The sequence below is a fragment of the Protopterus annectens genome, chromosome 10.part0 (genome assembly GCF_019279795.1).
Source record: "Protopterus annectens isolate FY-2018-M chromosome 10.part0, PAN1.0, whole genome shotgun sequence".
Lineage (NCBI taxonomy): Eukaryota > Metazoa > Chordata > Ceratodontiformes > Protopteridae > Protopterus > Protopterus annectens.
The window spans coordinates 822,396,758-822,418,453 of record NC_056744.1 but is presented as its reverse complement, the minus strand read 5'-3'; the positions used below and the strand labels follow the sequence as shown (position 1 = coordinate 822,418,453).

General features: G+C 41.6%; 1 protein-coding gene across 1 annotated transcript in view; it reads right to left on the bottom strand.

Annotated features, from left to right (window-relative positions):
• The window catches only part of LOC122814212 (ubiquitin carboxyl-terminal hydrolase isozyme L4-like), a 609,903-nt gene that overhangs the window by 318,128 nt on the left and 270,079 nt on the right, over positions 1-21,696 (bottom strand). Inside the window, exon 7 of the mRNA XM_044086813.1 lies at positions 7,387-7,472. Within this exon, the coding sequence (XP_043942748.1) occupies positions 7,387-7,472 (86 nt within the window). The remainder of the gene's footprint in view (positions 1-7,386; positions 7,473-21,696) is intronic.

Genomic DNA, 21,696 nt, shown 5'->3' with positions numbered 1-21,696 from the left:
TTTTGAAAAGGAACTTGTGAGAGTCAGGAACCCTGTAATATCAATCAGGTTTCTGGAAGCAGGAGGCCATGCTAGATTCCAAAAAGGCATCATCAACAATGTCCAGTACAGGAGGTATAGCTAAAGGCCTGTGCTGGGGAAGGAGTAAAAAAATCCCTAAGCCTCTTTTTAGAATCAGAGAAATCCTGACTTTCCCCAACGAAAAAGCTCCCTGAGAGTATGCAGGGTTTCACCAAAAGAGAAATCCTCTGTGGGGGAAGGAGACGGAACAGAGTCCTCAGCATCAGAATCCTCATAGGTAGATAAGGGTAAATCCTGGTCATCAGAGGAAACAAATTTCGGAATCCTAGTCAGAAGTATCATAAGCAAACCCAGTCCTAGGTCTCTTACAGGGGGAAGGCTGGCTTCCCCTGATTAAAGTAATAAGATCTTCAGTCATTCTTATCATTTGTTCTTTAGGCATAGATGCCTGACCATGCGGTCTGGGCGTGAAGCTTCCAGGCATGGTTCAAGTTTTAGAAGATGGCGCCGGTTTAATATGCAAGTCGGTAGGCCTGAATACACCATCAGAAGCCGGTGCCTGCACAGGAAGGTAGAGACATCCGCAGGTTCCACAGTTGAAGCATCTTGCGGCATTCTGGACTCCGAATGGGTCTCAGTAGAGGCCTGCGAATTTGATGTAGCAGGTATCAGGGGCTGCGAAAGCACCTCACTGAGTACCGGCGAACTGGGCGGCCTGTCTCTGTCTTTATCTTTATCTTGGCGTTTCTTTGGAATGTCTGTAGTCGGATGGCTTACCGAAGACATATCAGGATAATTGAACTGAGCACCAAAAAATTTAGAAGCGCAAATATACAGACAACGGATAGTTTGTGGTTTAAATAAGGCACAAAACCGACAGCGAGGTACATCGTGGTCAGGGTCTAGGCAAAGAATACAGTACGAATGAAAATCTTTATGAGGTATTTGCTTTCCAACAAGAAACGCAATTATTTACTTTTACTGACATCGGTTTAGAGCAAGAAAAAGTTTCCCCAACGGGGTATTTAGCATTTAGTTGAAGACTTCGGTTCTGAAACTCGAAAATGAAAATTTCAGGAGTCGGCCGACCGGCACTTGCGAACTGCTTCTGCTTCGGGCACCACACGGCAAGAAAGACTGATGTAATGACATCGGCTGCATGTTTTATACCTCTGACGACCTGATGTCACGGAAGAAGAGACAGCAACCGACGCAAGACCCAAGACTTGACTAATCAGGCCAACTGAGGGCTACCTGCAAGCAGATATCCCAAATGTAATGACTGCAACAGTGAAACACGAAAAACATCTGATAGTGCATGTAGCCTGCTTTGAAGCGTAGGTATCTTCTGCAAGACTCCCTGATAGGGATGTGCAGGTATGCTTCTTTTAAAAGTCTAGTGTTGCCAACCATGCATCTTTGCCTAGCATAGGAAGCAGCTGGTGAAGAGTCAGTATCTAGAATTTTGGAATCACCAGAAAGGTATTTAGAGTAGAAAGGTCCAGAATAGGATGCCATGTATTGCCTTTTCTGGGTACCAGAAAAAGTCTAGAATAGAAATCTTGCCCCTTTTCCTCTTCTGGTACCAACTGAATAGCTCCCATGCTTAAGAGAGAGAGAGTACTTGATTTTGGGCCTCTGCCCACTGATTTGGGGGATAGATCTGGCCACCCGCTTGGTGTTGGCAAGGTGTGGAAGTGAAATCTGTATCCTCGGGACACTATATTTAAAACCCATTTGTCCTGGGTAATGAGTTTCCAGTTTTTGACCTACAGACCAATCTTTCCGCCTAAAGGAGCATTCAGTTGGGAAGTGCTTAGAAGTTTTAAAAGCAAGTCTTTGGGACAGTTTTCCATAGGGGGGAGTCTTACTACTCCCTGAATTGGGTGCAGAAACCCCCACTGCTTAGTCTTGTGTCTCCCCTGGGGCTGAAACCTGGGGTTTCTGCTGTATCGGGGTTTGGCTTGAGAAGACCTGAAGGGGCTGGAAAGGACCAATTCTTCGAGGGCCAGTGCTTACTAAATCTAGGAGGCTGAACTTGTAAGAAATCTTTAACAGTTTGCATAGATTTAGCTTTATCTTCCATCTTTTTAAGAACTTCCTCAGCCTTGTTGCCAAACAGACTGTCCTGATTTAAGGGAACATCCAACAATTTAGCTTTAACATGATCAGGCAAAGATTGCTCCTTAAGCCAAGCATGCCTTCTGAGCACAGACCCAGTAACAGCAGCCCTGCAAGAGGCCTCTAATGAATCAAATCCACATTGCAAAGTATGTTTTCCAACCTGTTCAGCAGAATGCATTAAATCCTGTAATTCTTTATTTTCCGCACAATCAAGAATCAACATAATTTTCTGTTTAAGCAATCCAATAACATGTTGCTAATACGTTAACATATGAAACTGGCAGTTTAAAGCCCTAATGGCCAAGGTTGCAGAAGTGTAAACCTTCTTACCCCATCTATCCAGCTCCCTGGAGTCTCTATCAGAAGGGTTAGGATTTTTAGCAGTAGAAGCCTTAATGCTCTTGGGTCCCTGTGAAATAGTCTCTGGATTCACAATAAGATTTTTAAAAAGGAACTTGTGTGAATCAGGAACCCTGTAATATCTGTCAGGTTTTCTGGGAGCAGGAGGCAAAGAATCAGGGGCTAAACTAGATTCCGAAAAAGCATCAACAAAGTCTAGTACAGGAGGAATAGCTAAAGGCCTATGCTGAGGTAGGAGTAAGAAATCCACAAGCCTCTTTTTTGAATCAGAAAAATCCTGGCTTTCCCAGTGGAAATGCTCCCTTAGAGTATGTAAGGTTTCACCAAAAGAAAAATCCTCTGGAGGAGAAGCAGAGGGAATAGAGTCCTCTGCATCAGAATCCTCATAAGTAGATAAGGGCAAATCCAGATCATCAAAAGAATCAGAAAAATCAGAATCCTGGTCAGAAGATTCATAACTTCAGTCCTAGGTCTCTTAGAAGGGGGAGGTTGGCTTCCCTTGATTAGAGTTACAAGATCTTCAGCCATTCTTATCATTTGTTTTTTAGGCATAGAGGCCTGAGCATGTGGCATGGGCATCGGTTTTTTAGGCATGGTTCGAGATTTAGGCCTAAATGAAGAAGGAGGTGTCTGTTTAATATGCAAGTCCGTAGGCCTGAATACACCCTCAGAAGCCAGTGCCTGCACAGCGGCTCCGGACCAATCCAAGGTAGAGACATCCGTGGGTTCCATAGTTGAAGCATCTCACAGCATACCGGACTCCGAATGGGTCTCAGTAGAGGCCTACAAATCGGAAGTAGCGGGTATGAGGGACTGCGAAAGCACCTCACTGAGTACCGGCAACTGGCTTAAGAGAAGCGTCGTTGGCAGTTTTGAACCTCGGCAGCCTGTCTTTATCTTTGCGTTTTTTCGAAATCCCGGTAGTCGGATGGCTAACCGACGACATTTCTGGGTAATTAAACAGAGAACCAAAACATTTAGAGGCACAAATATACAGACGACTGACAGTGCTCTGATTAAATAAAGCACAAAACCGACAGCAAGGTACGTCGTGGTCAGGGCCTAAAGCAAGGAACACAGTACAAATGAAAATCTTTATGAGGTATTTACTTTCCACAAGTAAAGCAATTAACTTTTACTGACATCGGTAAGGAGCAAGAAACCGTTTCCCCAACGGGGTACTTGTCTTTAGTTGAAGACTTCGGTTCTGAAACTCGAAAACGAAAATTTCAGGAGTCGGCCGACCGGCACTTGCGAACTGCTTCTGCTTCAAGCACTGCACTGCAAGAAAGACTGATGCAATGACGTTGGCTGCATGTTTTATACCCCTGATGACCTGACGTCATGGAAGAAGGGACAGCAACTGACTCAGGACCCAAGACTTTGTTAATCAGGCCGACTGAGGGCTACTGCAAGAAGATAACCCAAATGTAATAACTGCAACAGTGAAACACTTAGAACATCTGGTTTGATCATTCCTTGAGAAAGCATACGATGAAAGACAGGTGGAAAGAGTCTGGTTCAGTGGATGAGGGATTACCCCCTGGAAAGGGTAATCCCTCATCCACTGAACCAGACTCTTTTTCCACCTGTCTTTCATTGTATGCTTTCTCAAGGAATGATAAAATCTGTAACCCTGACGAATGATCTTCAGAACCCATATGCCTGAAACTGTTGCCATAGAGAAATTGGATATTCAAACTTCCCATTAGGGAAAAGGGACTGCCAGGGTGGGGAGGGAAGGAGAGAAAAAGGGACTGCCAGGGTGGGGAGGGAAGGAGAGAAAAAGGGACTGCCAGGGTGAGGAGGGAGGGAGGGACATGGTCTCTTAAATAGTTATTCTGACTTGTTGGACTGGGGCAGTTCATGAATTCTTTTTGGAACCCCTTGCCATTTCCTAAATGTTTACCTGCATTTTGAGACTTTTTTGTTTTTTGCCAATACTGTATGAAGGGTTTAGAGAATCCCTTAAAAATTTGGAAAAAGAGGGATGACAATTCTTAGATTCCCGGCATCAATGAAACCCTTTCATCATACTTTTTGATCACATCTGCAGAAGAGGGGTCAAAAACTAAATTTCTAACCAAAGGATAATTTAAAATCTTATTTTATCATCTGGGTGGTTCTCAGAAAGTAGTCAGGCAAACAACACAGTACCAGTGGCCAAAGCCCTTGAAGAAGCATCAGCTGAATCATACACATAACGTAAACAATAAGTAGTGACAAACAATACAAGAAACTAAATTTAAAGCAGGTTTTTACTGACAAGAAGAAAGTGCATTCAAAGCATTCCTCACAATTTCACAATTAGTCAGAACAAACCTTAACATATGAGCCTGACGATTCAAACTTTTGAAAATCAAAGTTGGAGAAGCACACACTTTTCTTACCCATCCTTTTCAGAAAGACAATGATTGGAATTAACTAATATTTAGCAGCAGTAGGATTAACTAAAGCTATAGTTTCTTGGTCATATTTGGGAAGACAGTATGAAAACTTAAAAGATTGAGGAACTTTATACATTCTATTTGCCTTTTGAGTGACAGTTGGCTGATTATCAGGGATACTGCAGGCATTAACAGACATCCTACAAAGCTGACAGAACTGGAGAAATAGGTGAAGTCTCTGAAAATTTTTTCTGAAACAGCTCATGGTATTTTCTGAGGGACTGAGAAACCTCAGTGTTCACCCATGGAAAACAACGGGACACTCTGGAAATAGTCTCCGTGAAAGAGAGAAATCCCATAGGGAGAATCAGAAAATGAGGTCTCCTCCTAGTGTGAATCAGAAATCTGAGGAGAAAACCCTGTAGCTGTACAGTCATCCTCCTGACCAGATTCAGAATCTTGAATCTCTTCAGAAAAAGAGGTATCCCTCTTTCTTTTACCAGGAACTATTTTAAATGGAGATCAGTAACCCGAATTAAACCTGGCGTCAGACCCAGTAAAATATTCCTGTCCAAGGAAATTGGAGGAAGAACAGAAATGGGGCCAATAATGACATTATTGGCCGAGACAGCTTCCCCAGGAATAGGCACAACACTGTGACAAAACAGGACCAACAAGAGCGTCTCTCCCCTGTCCACTGAGAGGACTCCAACAACTGCAGAGACTGGCTAGCCCCCCCCACCCCCCACCCATAGTTTCTGTAGGTGTTCTACACAGGGATCCGTGGTAAAAGATGAGTGGTCTTGGGTGCAACTAATGGCCATAGCGGTCACCCACCTGCAGCTGAGGCAAACTGCCAGCTTGCTGTGGTGACAAAGACTTTGATTAACTTTTTTCTTTTTGCGGCACGAAGAAGGGCCAACCATGGGACCAACAGTTTATTTCATGGTCAAGCTGAAAATGGTGCCACACACACACACACACACACACACACACACACACACACACACACACACACAAAACAAGTAGCAAAAGAAGGTAGCATTTTTTAAGCCTTTAAAAGTCACTCTTTTCACAGGAAAAGCACAGGAAAATACACCTTACAAACACTTTGTCAGCCACAAAAAGTAAAATAAACATCTCCACAGGATTTTTTTTAATTTAAGCAACTTTTAAATTGACAAGAAAACAAGTCTGTGCCCATTTAAAGTATAATAGAGCCTTGTGACAGTCCATTAAAACACAAACTGCTAGCTTTAAAATAACTTTGATAACACTTTTGTGTTCAGTAAACGGCTTCTTTTAAAAAGGAAGTCCCCCCAAAGGGAACTTATCTGCCTAGCAAAGGATCAGAACAAACAGACAGACTGTCAATCCTCAGAACTTCAGAGAAATGTACTCCTTGGTTCAGGAAAGCTCTGAAGGGCTCGACACCAAAACCTGTATTTTTAGATTGCTCACCTTGAGCTGACTAATGTTTTGGCATGTAGAAGGAATTCTGAAGCTTTGGAATCTGGTCAGCTGTTATATCCTTGCAGGATATAACCCACATAGTTAAAGCTACTGCATTAGTGATCAATATGAAGAACATACATGTGGTACTCCTGATGAACACTTGACCCTTGTGAGAAACCATACAATGTTCCCTGTATATATCAGGCACTCACACTTCAATACTGCTGAGCCAGCATACTGAAACACAGATGAGCAAGCTTCGCTACCGTGAAGTTCAGATCCCACAAAAGTGACTACAGTTCTTTAAAAGAGGATGTTGCATCACTCTAAAGGAACTGTTTGACTATTCAGCAGTGGAACAGTCTGGGCAAGATAGGCTGCAAACATAAATACGAAGATCAAAGAATAAAAGTGAGGATAACTGGGCTTTTCTGCATGCTTGCTCCTTAAAAACACAACATGAGGTTCTAGCATCATCCAGAGCTGTATGCTAGCCACATTATATCCTTTCAACTTAAGTGATATTTTTACATGCCATCAGTGATGAGTGCAGGTAAAGTTCCTGGATCTCACAAACAGATGGTTTATATCATCCAGTAGGATTTACAGCTGAATAGCAAGTAACATCTAATTACAAAAACAGAAAGTAATTTAGACCAAGACTTCCTTAAATGTTATCCAATCCTGCAGATGCAGTTAAGTAGCAGTACTGCAGGGGACATCAACAGGCATCCTTGGCTAATCTTCCAGCAGTACAGTCCCTCACAGCTTTCAAACACAGAGGACTGATAATCAGATCAGGGACGCTATAGGATGAATCCCGCATGTTTTGTAATGGCAGAAATACTTTGCTTGAAAATGGTCACACTAGGTCTATGAACACTTGGGCACAAAACAGTTTAACAACCAAAGTACTGTCATAGCTCTCTTAGGTCAATGGAGCTCCATACATCAGTGAAATATGTTTTTTTAAGTAAATCATAACCTTAATTATACAGTTGTGATCCGCAGAAATGTAGAAGAAAAAACAGACACCTACCTCATCATTTTCTAAGTATTCTGCCTTTTCTTCTGGACTCATAGCAGACGAATTATCTATAAATTTTTTTAATGCAGACTCTGGTTCTGTAGGAAGAAACATGAAACAATGTTATGTATTACTTGTTTCTATCATGAAAGCCTCATAAATCATGTATTTTCAGTGGGCAGTTTTGGTCTATGAATATAGTCCACAAAACAGATATCTGACAATAGTGTATCTACAATTTTACTTTCTTCAGCACTATGAACATGAAAACTTTTACAATCTATGGTTCTCCTTTAAAAAAGGAATGAATGGATGAAACTAGAAACATATGAGCTACGTTCTAAGCAAACATTCAAAAAAGTAACAATCTTTAGGGTCTCCGTTTCTCTTATGAGCAGGAAAATCAGTTTAATAGTACTGTTTATTTGGCTGAATCAACACAGACAGAAACCTCCTTGATTGGAAAAGTCATCTGAAGTCTGTCTTGGAACCACAGTGATTGAGAAGCGCATAAAATTTTTACATAACAGCATACAGGACCACAATACGAGTCACAAGCAAAATTAGGAACCAAGAGCAAGAATGATAAGTCACTAAATACTTAAGAAGCCCTTTTCTGTAACGTTTAAAGAAATGCCATGCTGCTTGAATAGAGGAGTGTAGCTAACAGCAAAGTGTACCCAGTACCAACTCTTTTTCAAATCATTAAATATTCCCTAGAAAAAATGATGGAGTCTTGCATTCAAGACATTGTATAAAATAGGTGCTTTCACAATACTTTAACAGACTATTTGATTTTATAAAAAAACAGACTTATGAAAACAATAAATCCCACTAGTCACTCAAAAGATGCACTACTACAGAAAGACAGCCTCTTAAAAACGGTGCAGGCTTAAAAGTTAATCTTATAAAGCTCTGTACAACGTACTCATTCATTTGTTGACCAGAGTACAACATTGGCCTCAACAGGACATTTACAGACTTCATCCTGCAGTATGCAGACAAAATACAAATGAATCAATATAGCAGGTATTAACAATTAAAGACAATTTTCAAACAAGTGGGTGAAAAAATATAGCATCAATCTAGGAAGAACTCTTGGGTGTTGACCTTGTTCATTCCTTTCATGTTGACACGATTTCTAGTAAAGCATAGAAATGAAGTACAAAAAAAGTGGTGTAGGAAGATACTGCAAGGAAGAAAAGTTAAGATAAATTAAAGAGTAGTTACAGTAGAAGGGGAGGAGATTATGGGAGGCTCTGAGCTGGTAAAGTATAGAGATAGGTGATAGCAACTTTACAAAAGAATTGAAACTTGACCATATTAACCTGACTCACTGCAAATGCTTCCACAGTAGCTGAGTGAAGACATAGACTTCATGTTTTCTTGAATGGATTCCCATATCGCATACTTCAGGTTAAGTGAGATGAAGGAATTTTGTAACTGTGGAGTAGAGCTGAAAAAAAGACTTATAAACTGGTAGAAGACTCTCTAGAATCCTTAGTGTAAAGTAAGGAAAGCTTTGTTGCAGGCTGAACTTAAAACGAAGGGAGCCTAACAGAAGGGTAGTTCTTTAAGAGGGGGGGGGGGGCATTTAGCTTTAGAGAGGATACTACAGTGGTGTTCTTTTTTGGGGGCACAATTCGGCAGACGTTGTTAGCTGTAGTTTCTAGGGTGGGTAAGTTTTTGTTAGAGAAAGTTGAGGCCAGTGGGATTCAGTTTTCCAGTTAGTTTTGCAGTTGAGGAAGGACAACTCCTTTCCTCAACAGCTACTTTGGCAAATGGGCTGAGGAAATGCAATATTTTCCATGCCCAACATGGCAATTTGTTCACTTTGGTCTTGATCAGTTGGATGTGGTGTTAGAAGTTAAGGGTTAGGTCTAACCCAATGGCTAGGGGCATGATCATGGCCCATGTTAAGGTAAATTTAACTACAGCACATGAACAAAAAAAATGTGAAATGACAAAACAGCCTCACAGAAACAATGGGGGGGGGGGCAGTCGACTTAGAGGATTAAAGTCCTATTAACAAGCTGTTCCCTGTGGGCAGTGGTGCAAGGTTTGATTCCCTTAGCTTCCATTTCCTAAGTGTGCGACTCTGAGCAAGTCACTTAACCAGACCCTGCTGCTGGGCAGAGTCTGGAAAAAGTCCATGGAGATTAGTGCTCTTCACTGAAAAACAAATATAAATAAATAAATAAATAAATAAATAAATAAATAAAACACTGTGCTATTTACAACCACGTCTGATTTCTTGCTTCCACACTGAAGTCTCCCAATAATCCTTACTAAAGGAGAAAAAAAAAAAAAACACCATATGCTCACAGGAGTATCAAAGATCAGCAAACTCTCCTTTTCACTATATCACTTAATCTATGTTCACTGTTGGCACTCCTTTCAAGTACAGTTTCTAGACACCTACATAACAGCCATCCCTACATTTACTGCTTAGAGGAGTTTGCAGCAGCAAATATTTTGTCTACAGGCTGCTACTCAAATCCACAAAAACACGTATTAGACGGTTCCCTGGCATCACTTAGTGCTCATTTCATTTTAACAATGGATTAATTAAGGGCAGCAGATCTCTTAACTGAATGCATATACATGAACATTTATTCAAGAGTTCCTTGACACCACTAAATACAGTGCATACTGGCTTACTCCACTTTAGTGACCAAGGGAAACAGCAAATCCCTTAACTAAAAGCTGCTGTGTACATAAGGATTTATACCACAATTGTTTGACATTCTAAAGACAGTGCATGCTTTCCCCCTGGAATTTAACATTATGGGCCCTTTTTTTTTTTTTAATAGAGTACTGTACACCTCTTACTCAAAAATCATACTTTTTCCTAACCCATGATGTTCACTTCTATTAACCATTACAAATCTATAGTCATGCAATACACCTCAGAGTGTATACTTATATGTACGTGTGAGGAGGGTGAACAGTGACAGAACAGATAACTTAAAAAGTGTATGCCACTTATTTCAGTGACAGAATCGAAATACTTGCCGACTACATAAGCTGGGGATTATTTTGAAACATACATTTCAGGTTTGTTGTACCAGTTTTGTATTCTTTCTCCTGTCACTGCTAAACCTTATTTTTTGGGAAGACAGCAAAATAAATGAATCAAATATATATGCTGGACTACCATATAGAATTAAGTTTAAATCATTTACATTTTGGTACTAATTCTAGTTTTCTAAATAAATGCATACATTTGAAATAGAATTTGCAGCACAAGGTAGAGGAAGTACTTTAAATCAAAACAAACAAATGTTACAAAGATAAGAATTTAAAAACGAAGCAGTCTAAGCAGTACATCCTCCAGGGTGGGTGTTAACAGCGAAATAATTGTCCTTCCAGGCATGGATATGCATTCAGCCTGTGGTACTGGACTTCAACACTGCTGGACATTTATGTTCCTGTAATGCCAATCTTGCATATTACTGCCACACTGACTTTGTATCCAGTACACTATTTATTTTTAGCATCAACTACTTAAAATTCCTCATCCTACGCAATGCAAACAGTACAAATTAAGGTGTTAAACAGAAGTCTGTATGTCGCACATATTGCCAACCTGGCTTTTCGACAATGTTATTATAATGCTCACCTCAGATGAAGCCTGGCGGGATGTGGTTCTGTATAATGTGCAGACTACTTAACCCCACTGGTTTATGGAGGAAAAGGGTTCGGTTACCAGCATTTAGGGAACAAGCTCATTATACTGATCTGTTATAAAGGCACTTAATTCTTTTGTAATGGGTTGCTACTGGCTGGAAGGCTCAGCTAATAATTTCTGTAGGAATAATAAAACTTGTCTGTCAATTTAAATCTCTTTTCCCTTGCTGAGTATTGCCTTTCCATTCCTTTCCTGGTCCCATCTCCTGTGATAGGCAGTGTAGACAAGCTTTGGCACTCCTTACCGCTAAGGAACTTTGTGCTGGTGGGGGTGGGGGCTTTAGAGTTCCATCAAAAACAGAAGGAATAATTGACTTTTTTCATTTTGTCCGTTTCTTTTACTTTTTTGTCACAGCATATAGCAACATCAACTCTTCTCCAGTAATAATGGATACAAGGAATATTATGTCAATATACATTTTATTGTTCATCATCATCTTTCGGCTTTTCCCATTAGGGGTCGCCACAGCGGATCATCTCTTTCCCATTTCTTCCTGTCCTCTGCATCTTGCTCTGTCACACCAACTGCCTGCATGTCCTCTCTCACCACGTCCATAAACCTTATCTTAGGCCTTCCTCTTTTCCTCTTACCTGGCAGCTCCATCCTTAGCATCTTTTTCCCAATATACCCATCATCCCTCCTCAGCACATGTCCAAACCAAAGCAATCTCGTCTCTCTTGCTTTGTCTCCAAACTGTCCAACATGAGCCGATCCTCTAATATACTGATTCCTAATCCTATCCATCCTAGTCACACAGAGTGCAAATCTTAACATCTTTAACTCTGCCACATCCAGCTCTGACTCCTGCCTTTTTGTCAATGCCACTGTCTCCAACCCATAACATAGCTGGTCTCACTACCCTCTTGTAGACCTTCCCTTTCACTCTTACTGGTACCCGTCTGTCACAAATCACTCCTGACACTCTTCTCCACCCATTCCACCCTGCCTGTACTCTCTTCTTCACCTCTCTTCCACATTCACCATTACTCTGAACTGTTGATTCCAAGTACTTAAACTCGTCCACCTTTACTAACTCTACTCCCTGCATACTCACCATTCCTCTACCCTCCCTCTCATTTACACACATATATTCTGTCTTAGCCCTGCTGACCTTCATTCCTCTGCTCTCTAGAGCATATCTCCACCTCTCTAGAGTTGCCTCAACCTGATTCCTACTCTCATTTCAGATCACAATGTCATCTGCAAACATCATAGTCCAGGGGGCCTCCTGTCTGATCTCATCTGTCAACCTGTCCATCACCACTGCAAATAAGAAAGTACTCAGAGCTGATCCGTGATGTAATACCACCTCCACCTTAAACGGATCTGTCACTCCCACTGCAGTCCTCACCACTGTCACACTACCCTCGTACATATCCTGTACCACACTTACATACTTCTCTGCCACTCCCGACTTCCTCATACAATACACCACAACTCTTCTCTAGACACCCTGTCATATGCTTTCTCCAAGTCTACAAAGACACAATGCAACTCCTTCTGGCCTTCTCTGTATTTCTCCAATAACACTCTCAGAGCAAACACTGCATCTGTAGTGCTCTTTCCTGACAAGAAACCATACAGCTGATCACTAATCACCTCCCTTCTTAATCTAGCTTCTACTACTCTTTCCTATAACTTCAAGCTGTGACTGATCAATTTTATCCCTCTGTAGTTACTGCAGCTCTGCACATCACCCTTATTCTTAAAGATAGGTACCAAAACACTTTCTCCGCTCCTCAGGCATTCTCTGACTTTCCAAAATTTCATTAAACAATCTAGTTAAAAATTCCACTACCATTTCTCCTAAGCACCTCCATGCTTCCATTGGTATGTCATCTGGGCCAACAGCCTTTCCATTCTTCATCCTGTTCATAGCTGTCCTTACTTCCTCCTTGCTAATCTGTTTCACTTCCTGATTCACTATCCCCACATCATCCAACCTTCTCTCTCTTTCTCTCTCTCTCATTCTCTTCATTCATCAGCCTCTCAAAATATTCTTTCCATCTACTCAGCACAATCTCCTCTCTTGTGAGTACCTTTCCCTCACTATCCTTTATCACCCTTACTTGATGCACATCTTTCCCAGCTCTGTCCCTCTGTCTAGCCAATCGGTACAGGTCCGTTTCTCCCTCTTTAGTGTCCAATCTCTCATACAACTCTCCATACGCCTTATCCTTAGCTTTCGCCACCTCTCTCTTTGCCATGCACCTCATCTCCTTATACTCATGTCTACTTTCTTCATCTCTTTGACAATCCCAATTCTTCGCCAGCCTCTTCCTCTGTATACTCTCCTGTACTTCCTCATTCCACCACCAGGTCTCCTTGTCCTCCTTCCTCTGCCCAGATGTCACACCAAGCACCTTTCTAGCAGTCTCCCTTACTAGTTCTGCTGTAGTTACCCAGCTATTCGGTAACTCTCCACTGCCTCCCAGTGCCTGTCTTAACTCTTCCCTAAACTCCACTTCACAATCACCCTTTTTTAACTTCCACCATTTAATCCTTGACTTTGCTTTCACACTCCTCTTCTTGATCACCAACGTCATCCTACATTTTATTATATTTTTTATTTTATTTTGCATTTTATTGTTCTTTACAAAAAAAATAAGGAAAGCACTCAATCTGTTAAAGGATCAACTGTGCGACTGAATATTAAGCCAACCAAGACTTGTTTATTGCCAACACTAATCAACACTATTAACTATTTGTATTATTTGCCAGCACAAACCCTTCTGTCTATTTCAGCACTGTCATACAAATAAGTTGGTCGAGCCATGCATGCATTATATGCAAACACACACACGATTATGTTTGCAATGTTTCAGTTACATTTAACTATAATAAAAGCCCACATAAATCGCCTACCACAAGTAGGTAAATTTACACAATACAGATAAAATGTCATTTAGAGACAGCTGTAGCCACAATAGAAAGACCTAATCATTGGCTTATCAGCATCTCTCTGAATCACTCATTGTGTTTATATTAGAGAGGTCAGACTTTCCCTGGTTGCCTATGCATTGTGTTGGCAATGGCATATTCCGACAATCACGCACACAGACTCACGCATACATTCATACACACACATTCACTCATGCCCTTACATGGCACACACACATACCCAGCCACACACACATACGGGTGACCAACATCTTTTAATTGCATTCCCTTATTCATCTAACAGTGGTTATTTAAATACCCAAGGAATAAATTGGGAACTGCTGGCACTTCTGAGGGAGAGCACATGGCTAATTTGCATTTGTACCTCCCCCTGGATTTCCACATTAGCAGAGGACTCTGCCAGAAGGTCTGCCTTCCACGGTGAGGATCCTGCTAGTAGTTAAATGACACGTTAAAGTTTCCTGCGCATGGTATGTCATTTGGAGTCCTAGGGAAGGTGTTGATCACAGAAATAAAAACAAGATCACAATTTTGTACATTTGTGAACAATTAGCCACCACTTATACTCCTCTGAAATCACAGAATCTGTAATAGGTATGAGAGTGCAGTACCTTGGACTAGCTCACTGAAAATATTACATTGGTTACATACACTCATCGCCGTGCCCCCCCCCCCCCGCAAAGCCTTTTCCACTAGACTCAATTCATGGCTATATGTTGTATATATAATCCCAAATGACTCATCTTTCATGCAAAGTCATCTGTAAGTGAGCTCTGCAATGTCTTTCCATCTTCCTTGGCCACTCCCACCATTCTCCATGGCTACTAACTTAGCAGATCTTTTTCATGAGGTTCTGTTAACAGGAACACAGTTCATCTTCATCTACAGATTGCAACAGTATCTCAGACTACATTCTTGCTTTCACCAGTCAATCATTAGAAATAGGTCTTTGCAATAACAGACAAGAAAGTCCATTCTTCAGTATCAGCCCAACTACCAAAACTTCTTGTTGGCTTTTATGCCAGTACTATCCTTTTTTGCACCAATAATAGCTCAGGAGGTGCTGGCAATACTTTTCTACATTATTAAAGGACTGCCCTGAGATAACAGGGATCTGTCAATTTACCAAAAAAACAAACTATTGAAACAAATATGGTAGACAATGCAGTTGATCGAAAAACTAAAAGCCACACAACATCCACAAACAACAAAAACTTTTTTTTTTTGCAGGGGGGGGGGGCAAGTTCTCCTGCATCTCCATACCCCCTACTAATTATTTATACCAATTCCAAGAGCTCACTACATTGGAGAAAAGGGTAAATTATCCAATTCCCACCATCACGATCTCGGTCAGAATGGGTTCAGCAAACCAAATGGTCAACCATATGGGTTTCGACAATCTGGTGTTTCGACAAGATTAGATATACCTGAAAATAGTGTAGCCATTGCTTAACAGTATCAGTCGAGTGCTGAAAAGCATCAAACCTGTTCTTAAGCTCTTGATGAAAGTGTGTTCATCTCTAATTTGTCAGTAGAAAATGGTTACACTAGGGAATCGGACCTTTTCTTCAGTTTAATTTGTTTGCTCCTAAGAGATTATCATCTGGCCCACAATCTGTGCCATTGTGTACATCAGCTTAAAAAATATTGCTCAAGTACAATAGTGGAAAACAAAGAAATGAGCTTTATTTCAATACAAAAACTTTGTTCCTGATTTTCTGCAGTAACTGAATTAGTACTTTTGACGTGGTAAAAGAAAAGAAAACTTGGTTGTACCTGCATCTACATCTCATTGGTTGGCTTGATAAACACTAGTTGGTACCATGACTGGCTACAATAATGCAGTTTTTGCAGGAGTGTAGGCACCCCTTGTGCTTTAATCAACAGATACGTAGAGTATATACCTCTCGACTTTCCTGATTTTGAAAAACATTCATGACTTTCTAACAGTTTTCCCCATCCCTCACAATTTTTTTGATTTTGTAGTAAATCAATGATTTAAGACAATTCAATAATGCTAGACATTACAGTTCTTAGAGTGCACGAACACAGCAGAATGATGGGAGGGTATCTGGTGGATAGCCAAGAAGAATAGAGTCACATATGAACCAACAGTGTACCACAGCAATTATATCTCACATCAGGAAACCTTCCTGTGCGGGTCTACAACTGAGATGAACACCAAAAAAGCAAATATAAAGAAATGAGAGAGTCCATAAGCCAAAACGTTTAGAAGAATTGTGCCCTGTAGTGCAAACGGACTGAAGGGGGCCTTACTGCTGAAGTCAAGGGAAAAATAATGCTTGTTAAAGTTCTGGAAGCAGCAAGGCCTACTAGTCAATGCTGCATTTACCATTTTGAAATAACCCACATGAAGGCAAAAGATAGCAATGAATTTGGAAAGGGTTTACTTGGCAGCTGTCAGTCCTACTCTATTAAAACAAAGGGCCTGTTCCATCTTCCTATACTCAAGCACCAAATTTAGGCAAACCTGAAATGGTTAAAGTTGATTCACTGGCACAGCAGCAGGACATCCAGCTGCTCAGCTCATTACCAGAGATTGAGTAGCGAATTGTGTTGGAGGGGTCAGCTGGACAGGGAAGAAAGATCAATAGGTCAAATGTGGCTTGGCTCACCCTCCAAAGGAGGGTAAAGGTGGGGATTTTGTCACAGATAGGCAACTTGTAAAGGAGACTGAAGGGTGGTGCATATGACCCTGTATATGACAAATGAGGCACCAATGCAAATTATTCCCCAAGATAAAGATGACTCATCCCCTTTAACTCTGTACATTACTTCCATAGGCACAACAGTGACACTTCCCTTCCTGACCAAAGCTAGGAGGGGAAGGGGATGAAGGTCATCAACAAAAATGGAAGCCAAACTGTGTACATTAAAGCCAACTAGCAGAGCACATCTACTTGTTTTAGATAAAGCCTGAACTGAGACTGCTTTTCTACAGTGTAGAGGGATCTCTATGCTCAGATTTCCAGACCAGGAAATAAAACACGAGAGATGAACTGAATGGATTGAGAACAACTCAAACCAACTGATGGGAAGAAACTGTGTTAACTCTACAGGATACCTGACCTTTGTGAACGACCATGTACAATGTCTAGACTTAAGAGTCATGAGCTCAGGCACTGTGCAAGATGTAATGATGGCAGCCAGGAGAAACAAACTTCAGTGTCACGAAACCAGCAGGTTTATACAAAGGATAGTCATTATGAAGGTCTGCATCCAAATTCCATCACAGACTTCAGGAACATCATTCTCATTTTTACTAAATAAAATGGATATATCACCCATCAACACCATCCAGGCAGATTTAAGAAAATCCTAGGTTGAAGACCTTCTGGCTCGTGTGCCTTAATTTTCCTCATTCCCTGGGCTCCACAGCTCGTCAAACCAGCTACCACTGACATTTTTACTGTTGTACATTTAATTTTCCCTCTCAGATATGATCTCTCCCTCATGTCTTTTCACTTGCAAAAACTAAGCAGTGAAGTTACTGAGAAGCTCTGTTTATTTACTTTCTCCTCGACTTTCTTGCCCCCCTCACTGAAAAGATTCCGTAAACAAAACAGTTATATTCTTCTCCTACTGTGCCTGAATTTTTTTTTTTTGTTTTTGATTTTGTTTCTCTCTCTCCTTCTTCTACTTGTATTACTCCTTTCTGTACGGATTACCTTCTCATCTCAACAGCTATATAATTTATTTCTTTTAGCATTTTACTGATGCCATTATTCAACCTTATAGGCCTCATTCTTCTTTCTTTTTAAGACCATCCCTCCCTTCTATACTCCACAATGTACACTTAAAGACCTTCCAAGAGTTAATTCACCTTCTCTACAAATCTATTTTTATTAACACAGATATGACCCAAATAATAACAAAACAATTATATTTACCAGGTTCGTTCCTGACAGTAACCCAAAGAGCATGATTACTTCTACCCAAGTATGCTTCACCCTCTGCTCCTCAGACATCATCCTCCCCTTCCTGGTTTACTCCAACATAGTGGAGAAAATTTTCCTGGTGAATTAAAATACCTTCATTTCCACTCCACACCTTATTCGTCTCAGGTGAATAAATACTCCCATATTAGTCAAGCTCTTACAAGTTTCTTTTACATTCATTTTCAAAGGTCTGAAGACAGCATAAGTCCAAAAATGTTGCTATCTCAGTCTGATCAAACTGCTAAGCAACTATTATCCAACCCCTCTTCTCTTTCCTTACAATTACAAACCAGTCCCTTTCATCATATTCTACCATTCAGCAGTTAAACGCTCCCCTATTCTAGCTTACCTTTCGTGAGTACCTTTGAACAGAGGCAATTTGATATCTGAATTCCTCAATCTTGCCCACATTTTAGTTAAAATCTATATTTTATATACTTTTATCAAATTTATTATTCCTTTATTCCTCAATAACCAAATGATTCCAGTAATGGGATATATGAGAAACTGAGCAGATTCCAGCATTCAATGGGCACAAGGCAGTTCAAAGATCCCTGTACAAAGCAGCAACCCATCTCAGAATGCACTCACACATATTCACACACAATATGAAGGAGCATCGATTCAGTTACAGCACATCTTTAGAATAGGGAGGGGGGGAATCAAAGTTCCTGGCAAAAAAACATGCAGAGACAAATTTTACAGCCTGTGGAAAATCTGTTTATGTACATTGGCCTGGTCTTGGTGCAGCCTGGCCTAACACCTCAACTTTTGTACCTCATGTGATTCTAGTTTGTCCATTTCCAAACCTATGGAATTCTGTAGGCAGGCAGCTCTCCAAACATTTCACCTTAACCTTAAGCCAATGGAGTTTAAATATTTCTTGCAAGTAATTCATTCTGGGGTTCAAAATTTAAGAAAACCACTTACATTAAGTAACCTGACACTTCATCAAATGCTTAAAAGTAATTCAAATTATGGGGAAAGAACTGTGTGAACTAGTTACGGAAAGTGTTTTATCTTCTGTAGAAAGTACAGTTGTGTACACTTATCATAAATGCAGACATTCGAGTGTGTTCACTGTTGCAGTCATCACACTTGCATTATCTGCCTGCAGGTAGCCCTCAGTCGGCCCGAGTACCAGAGACTTTGTATTTCTGCATCAGTTGCTGTCGCTTCAGGACTGACATCAGGTCGTCATGGGTATAAAAACAGGCAGCCAGCGCCATTACATCAGTTTTTCTTGCCCCAAATGTCAGGAGCCCCCCAAATAGGGAGCTAAGTTATGGTGGGAAAAACACCACCAGTAAAATGTAAATACCAATAGCCTTGTAAGGGGTGAGTAATAGAGAGAGAGAGACAAGTAGGCTGGACGGTGGGAAACCAAGACTGCAACAGTGAATACACTAACATCTACATTTATGGCAAGCGTACACAGCTGTGATATGTTCCTCGTGTTTCACTTTTGCAGTCATCGCACTTGGGTTGATTCCCAAAGCTGAAGAATGGGTGGAGGCAGTCAACAAGAGTTGGGGCTGGCTAGTATGCCCTGCAGGACTGCTGTTGCAAAACCTGCCATGGATTTGGAAAAGATTGGCAGGTAATACTTGAAGGTGTGAACAGAACTCCAGGTAGCAACTTCTAGGAATCTATATTAGTTCGACAGCTTAGGTTGTTGAATCTGGAATGATCGACACCCAAGCGAACTTGCAAAATTGCGAATGGCCATTTAAGCAAATTCTTTCCTCGGGAAAGAATTCAGTAGGCCAACCACGAACAAAATTAACTTTTCAACCTAAATAAAGTGGGGGGGGGGATTCGTAACTCCACACCCCCCAACATGGGGGGCTGTGCCCCCCACCCCCCTAACTAAATATACCAACTCTGACATTGCTCCACATTGCCAAAAGGGCAAATCCCCAATAACGGCTAAGTGACCTCTTTCCCAAGGAAAGAATTTGCTTAAATGACAGTTCGTGATTTTGCAAGTTCGACGCTTAGGTGCCGATCATTACAGATTCGACAACCTAAGCTGTCGACGAACTAATATAGACCCACTTCCAGAATGTTCCTGGTAGGGACTCCTCTGAGGAATGCTGTAGAAGTAGAAGTTGCCCTAGTGGAATGCAGTCTGACCCCCTGATGGGTTGATTCCCCATGGTGTTTGGAGCAGAAATGCATACAGTGTGCTATCCATTTGGAAACGTTTGTTTTGAAATGGCCTTGCCGTCCGCCCCTGGAGCAAAACAGACCAGTAACTGGTCAGATTTCCTGAAGGGCTTAGTCCTATCAAGGCAGAATCTGAACTGTCTGTGCATGTTTAAGGAGTGCAGGATCCTTTCCCATTTAATTTGAAGATTGGAGAAGAAGGTTGGCAAATGGACAAATTGGTTGACAGCCACACTGGACACCACTTTAGGCATAAAGGAAGGGTTAGTCCTGATGGAGACCCTGTCAGCATGAAAAATAATGAAGGGTTCCACAGCCATAAGTGCTTGTAGCTCAGACACTCTTGTAGCTGAAGTGATGGCCAGAAGCAAGGCTGTTTTCCAAGAGAGGAATTTTAACTCTGCTGACACTGCAGGCTCAAAGGGGGGGGGGGGGTAACGTGAGCTTTTCCAGTACAAAGTTAAGGTCCCAAGCAGCGATGGGTGCTCACCTAGGGTGCCTTAAGTTGTTAGCCCATCTCAGGAACCATTTGATGAAAGGGTGAGAAAATAGAGGTGGCTCAGTATTATAATGAGCTGAGAAGGCAGAGGCATGAATCTTAATGGAGGGGAAGGATAGGCCTCTGTTGAGTAGCTCTGCTAGGTAAACCAGGCTTAGAGGTAAGTAGAGCACAGCTGTGACTTCCCTTGAAACCGATTCCAAGAATATCTTTTCCACTTTTCAGCACAGGACTTCCTAGTACTAGGTCTTCTGGCTTCAAGAATGACATCCAGCACCTGTTTGCCGAGGGTTGCTGGAGGAGTATTCAGGGGATAAGCCAGGCTACTAGTTTTAGGGATTGCAACTGTGGATGCAAAATCTTTTCCTCCTGCTGTGACAGCAGAGTAGAGTATGGCGAAGGTGCCAGGGTGGCACTGTTGTCAGACTGTGGAGGAGTGGGTACCAGTGTTGGTGTGGCCAGTCTGGGGCAATAAGGATTGCCCCTGGCCTATCTTGTTTTATCTTGAATAGTACTTTGGAGTGGCAGAGAGGAAAAGGCATAAATAGAGAGGTTTTCAATGAAAGGATAGGGCATCCACCTTCCAGGCCCTGCTGTGAGGGTTCCTAGTGCAGAATTTGCTCAACGGGTGGTTCTCGGGGGAGGCAAATAGGTCCACCTCCGGTGTCCCCCACCTCTGGATCAGAAGGTTGAAGGTGTTGGGCTCCAATTTCCACTCATGTGGACCTAGGAGATTTCTGCTTAAGTTGTCTGCCAGAGAACTTTGTTTGCCTGGCAGGAATTGAGCTTGTAGGTGCACTTGGTTGCTCAAGGCTCTGTTCCACAGGGCCATGGCTAGCCTGCAGAGTGGGTTCCCCCATGCTTATGTACCACAAGACTGTGGTGGTGTCTGTTTTTACGAGCAGTTGTCCTGGAAGGATTAGTTACTTGAAGGCTGTCCGAGCATTCTGTACAGCAAGCATCTCTTTTTGATTGATAAGCAGGAGAATCTGGGCTGGCCTCCAGTGTCCCTGAATGCATTTTCCTGGCATGTGAGCCCACCATGCATAGTCTGATGCTTCTGTTGTCAAGGTTTGGGTGGCGAGGGGTTGAGTGAAGAACAG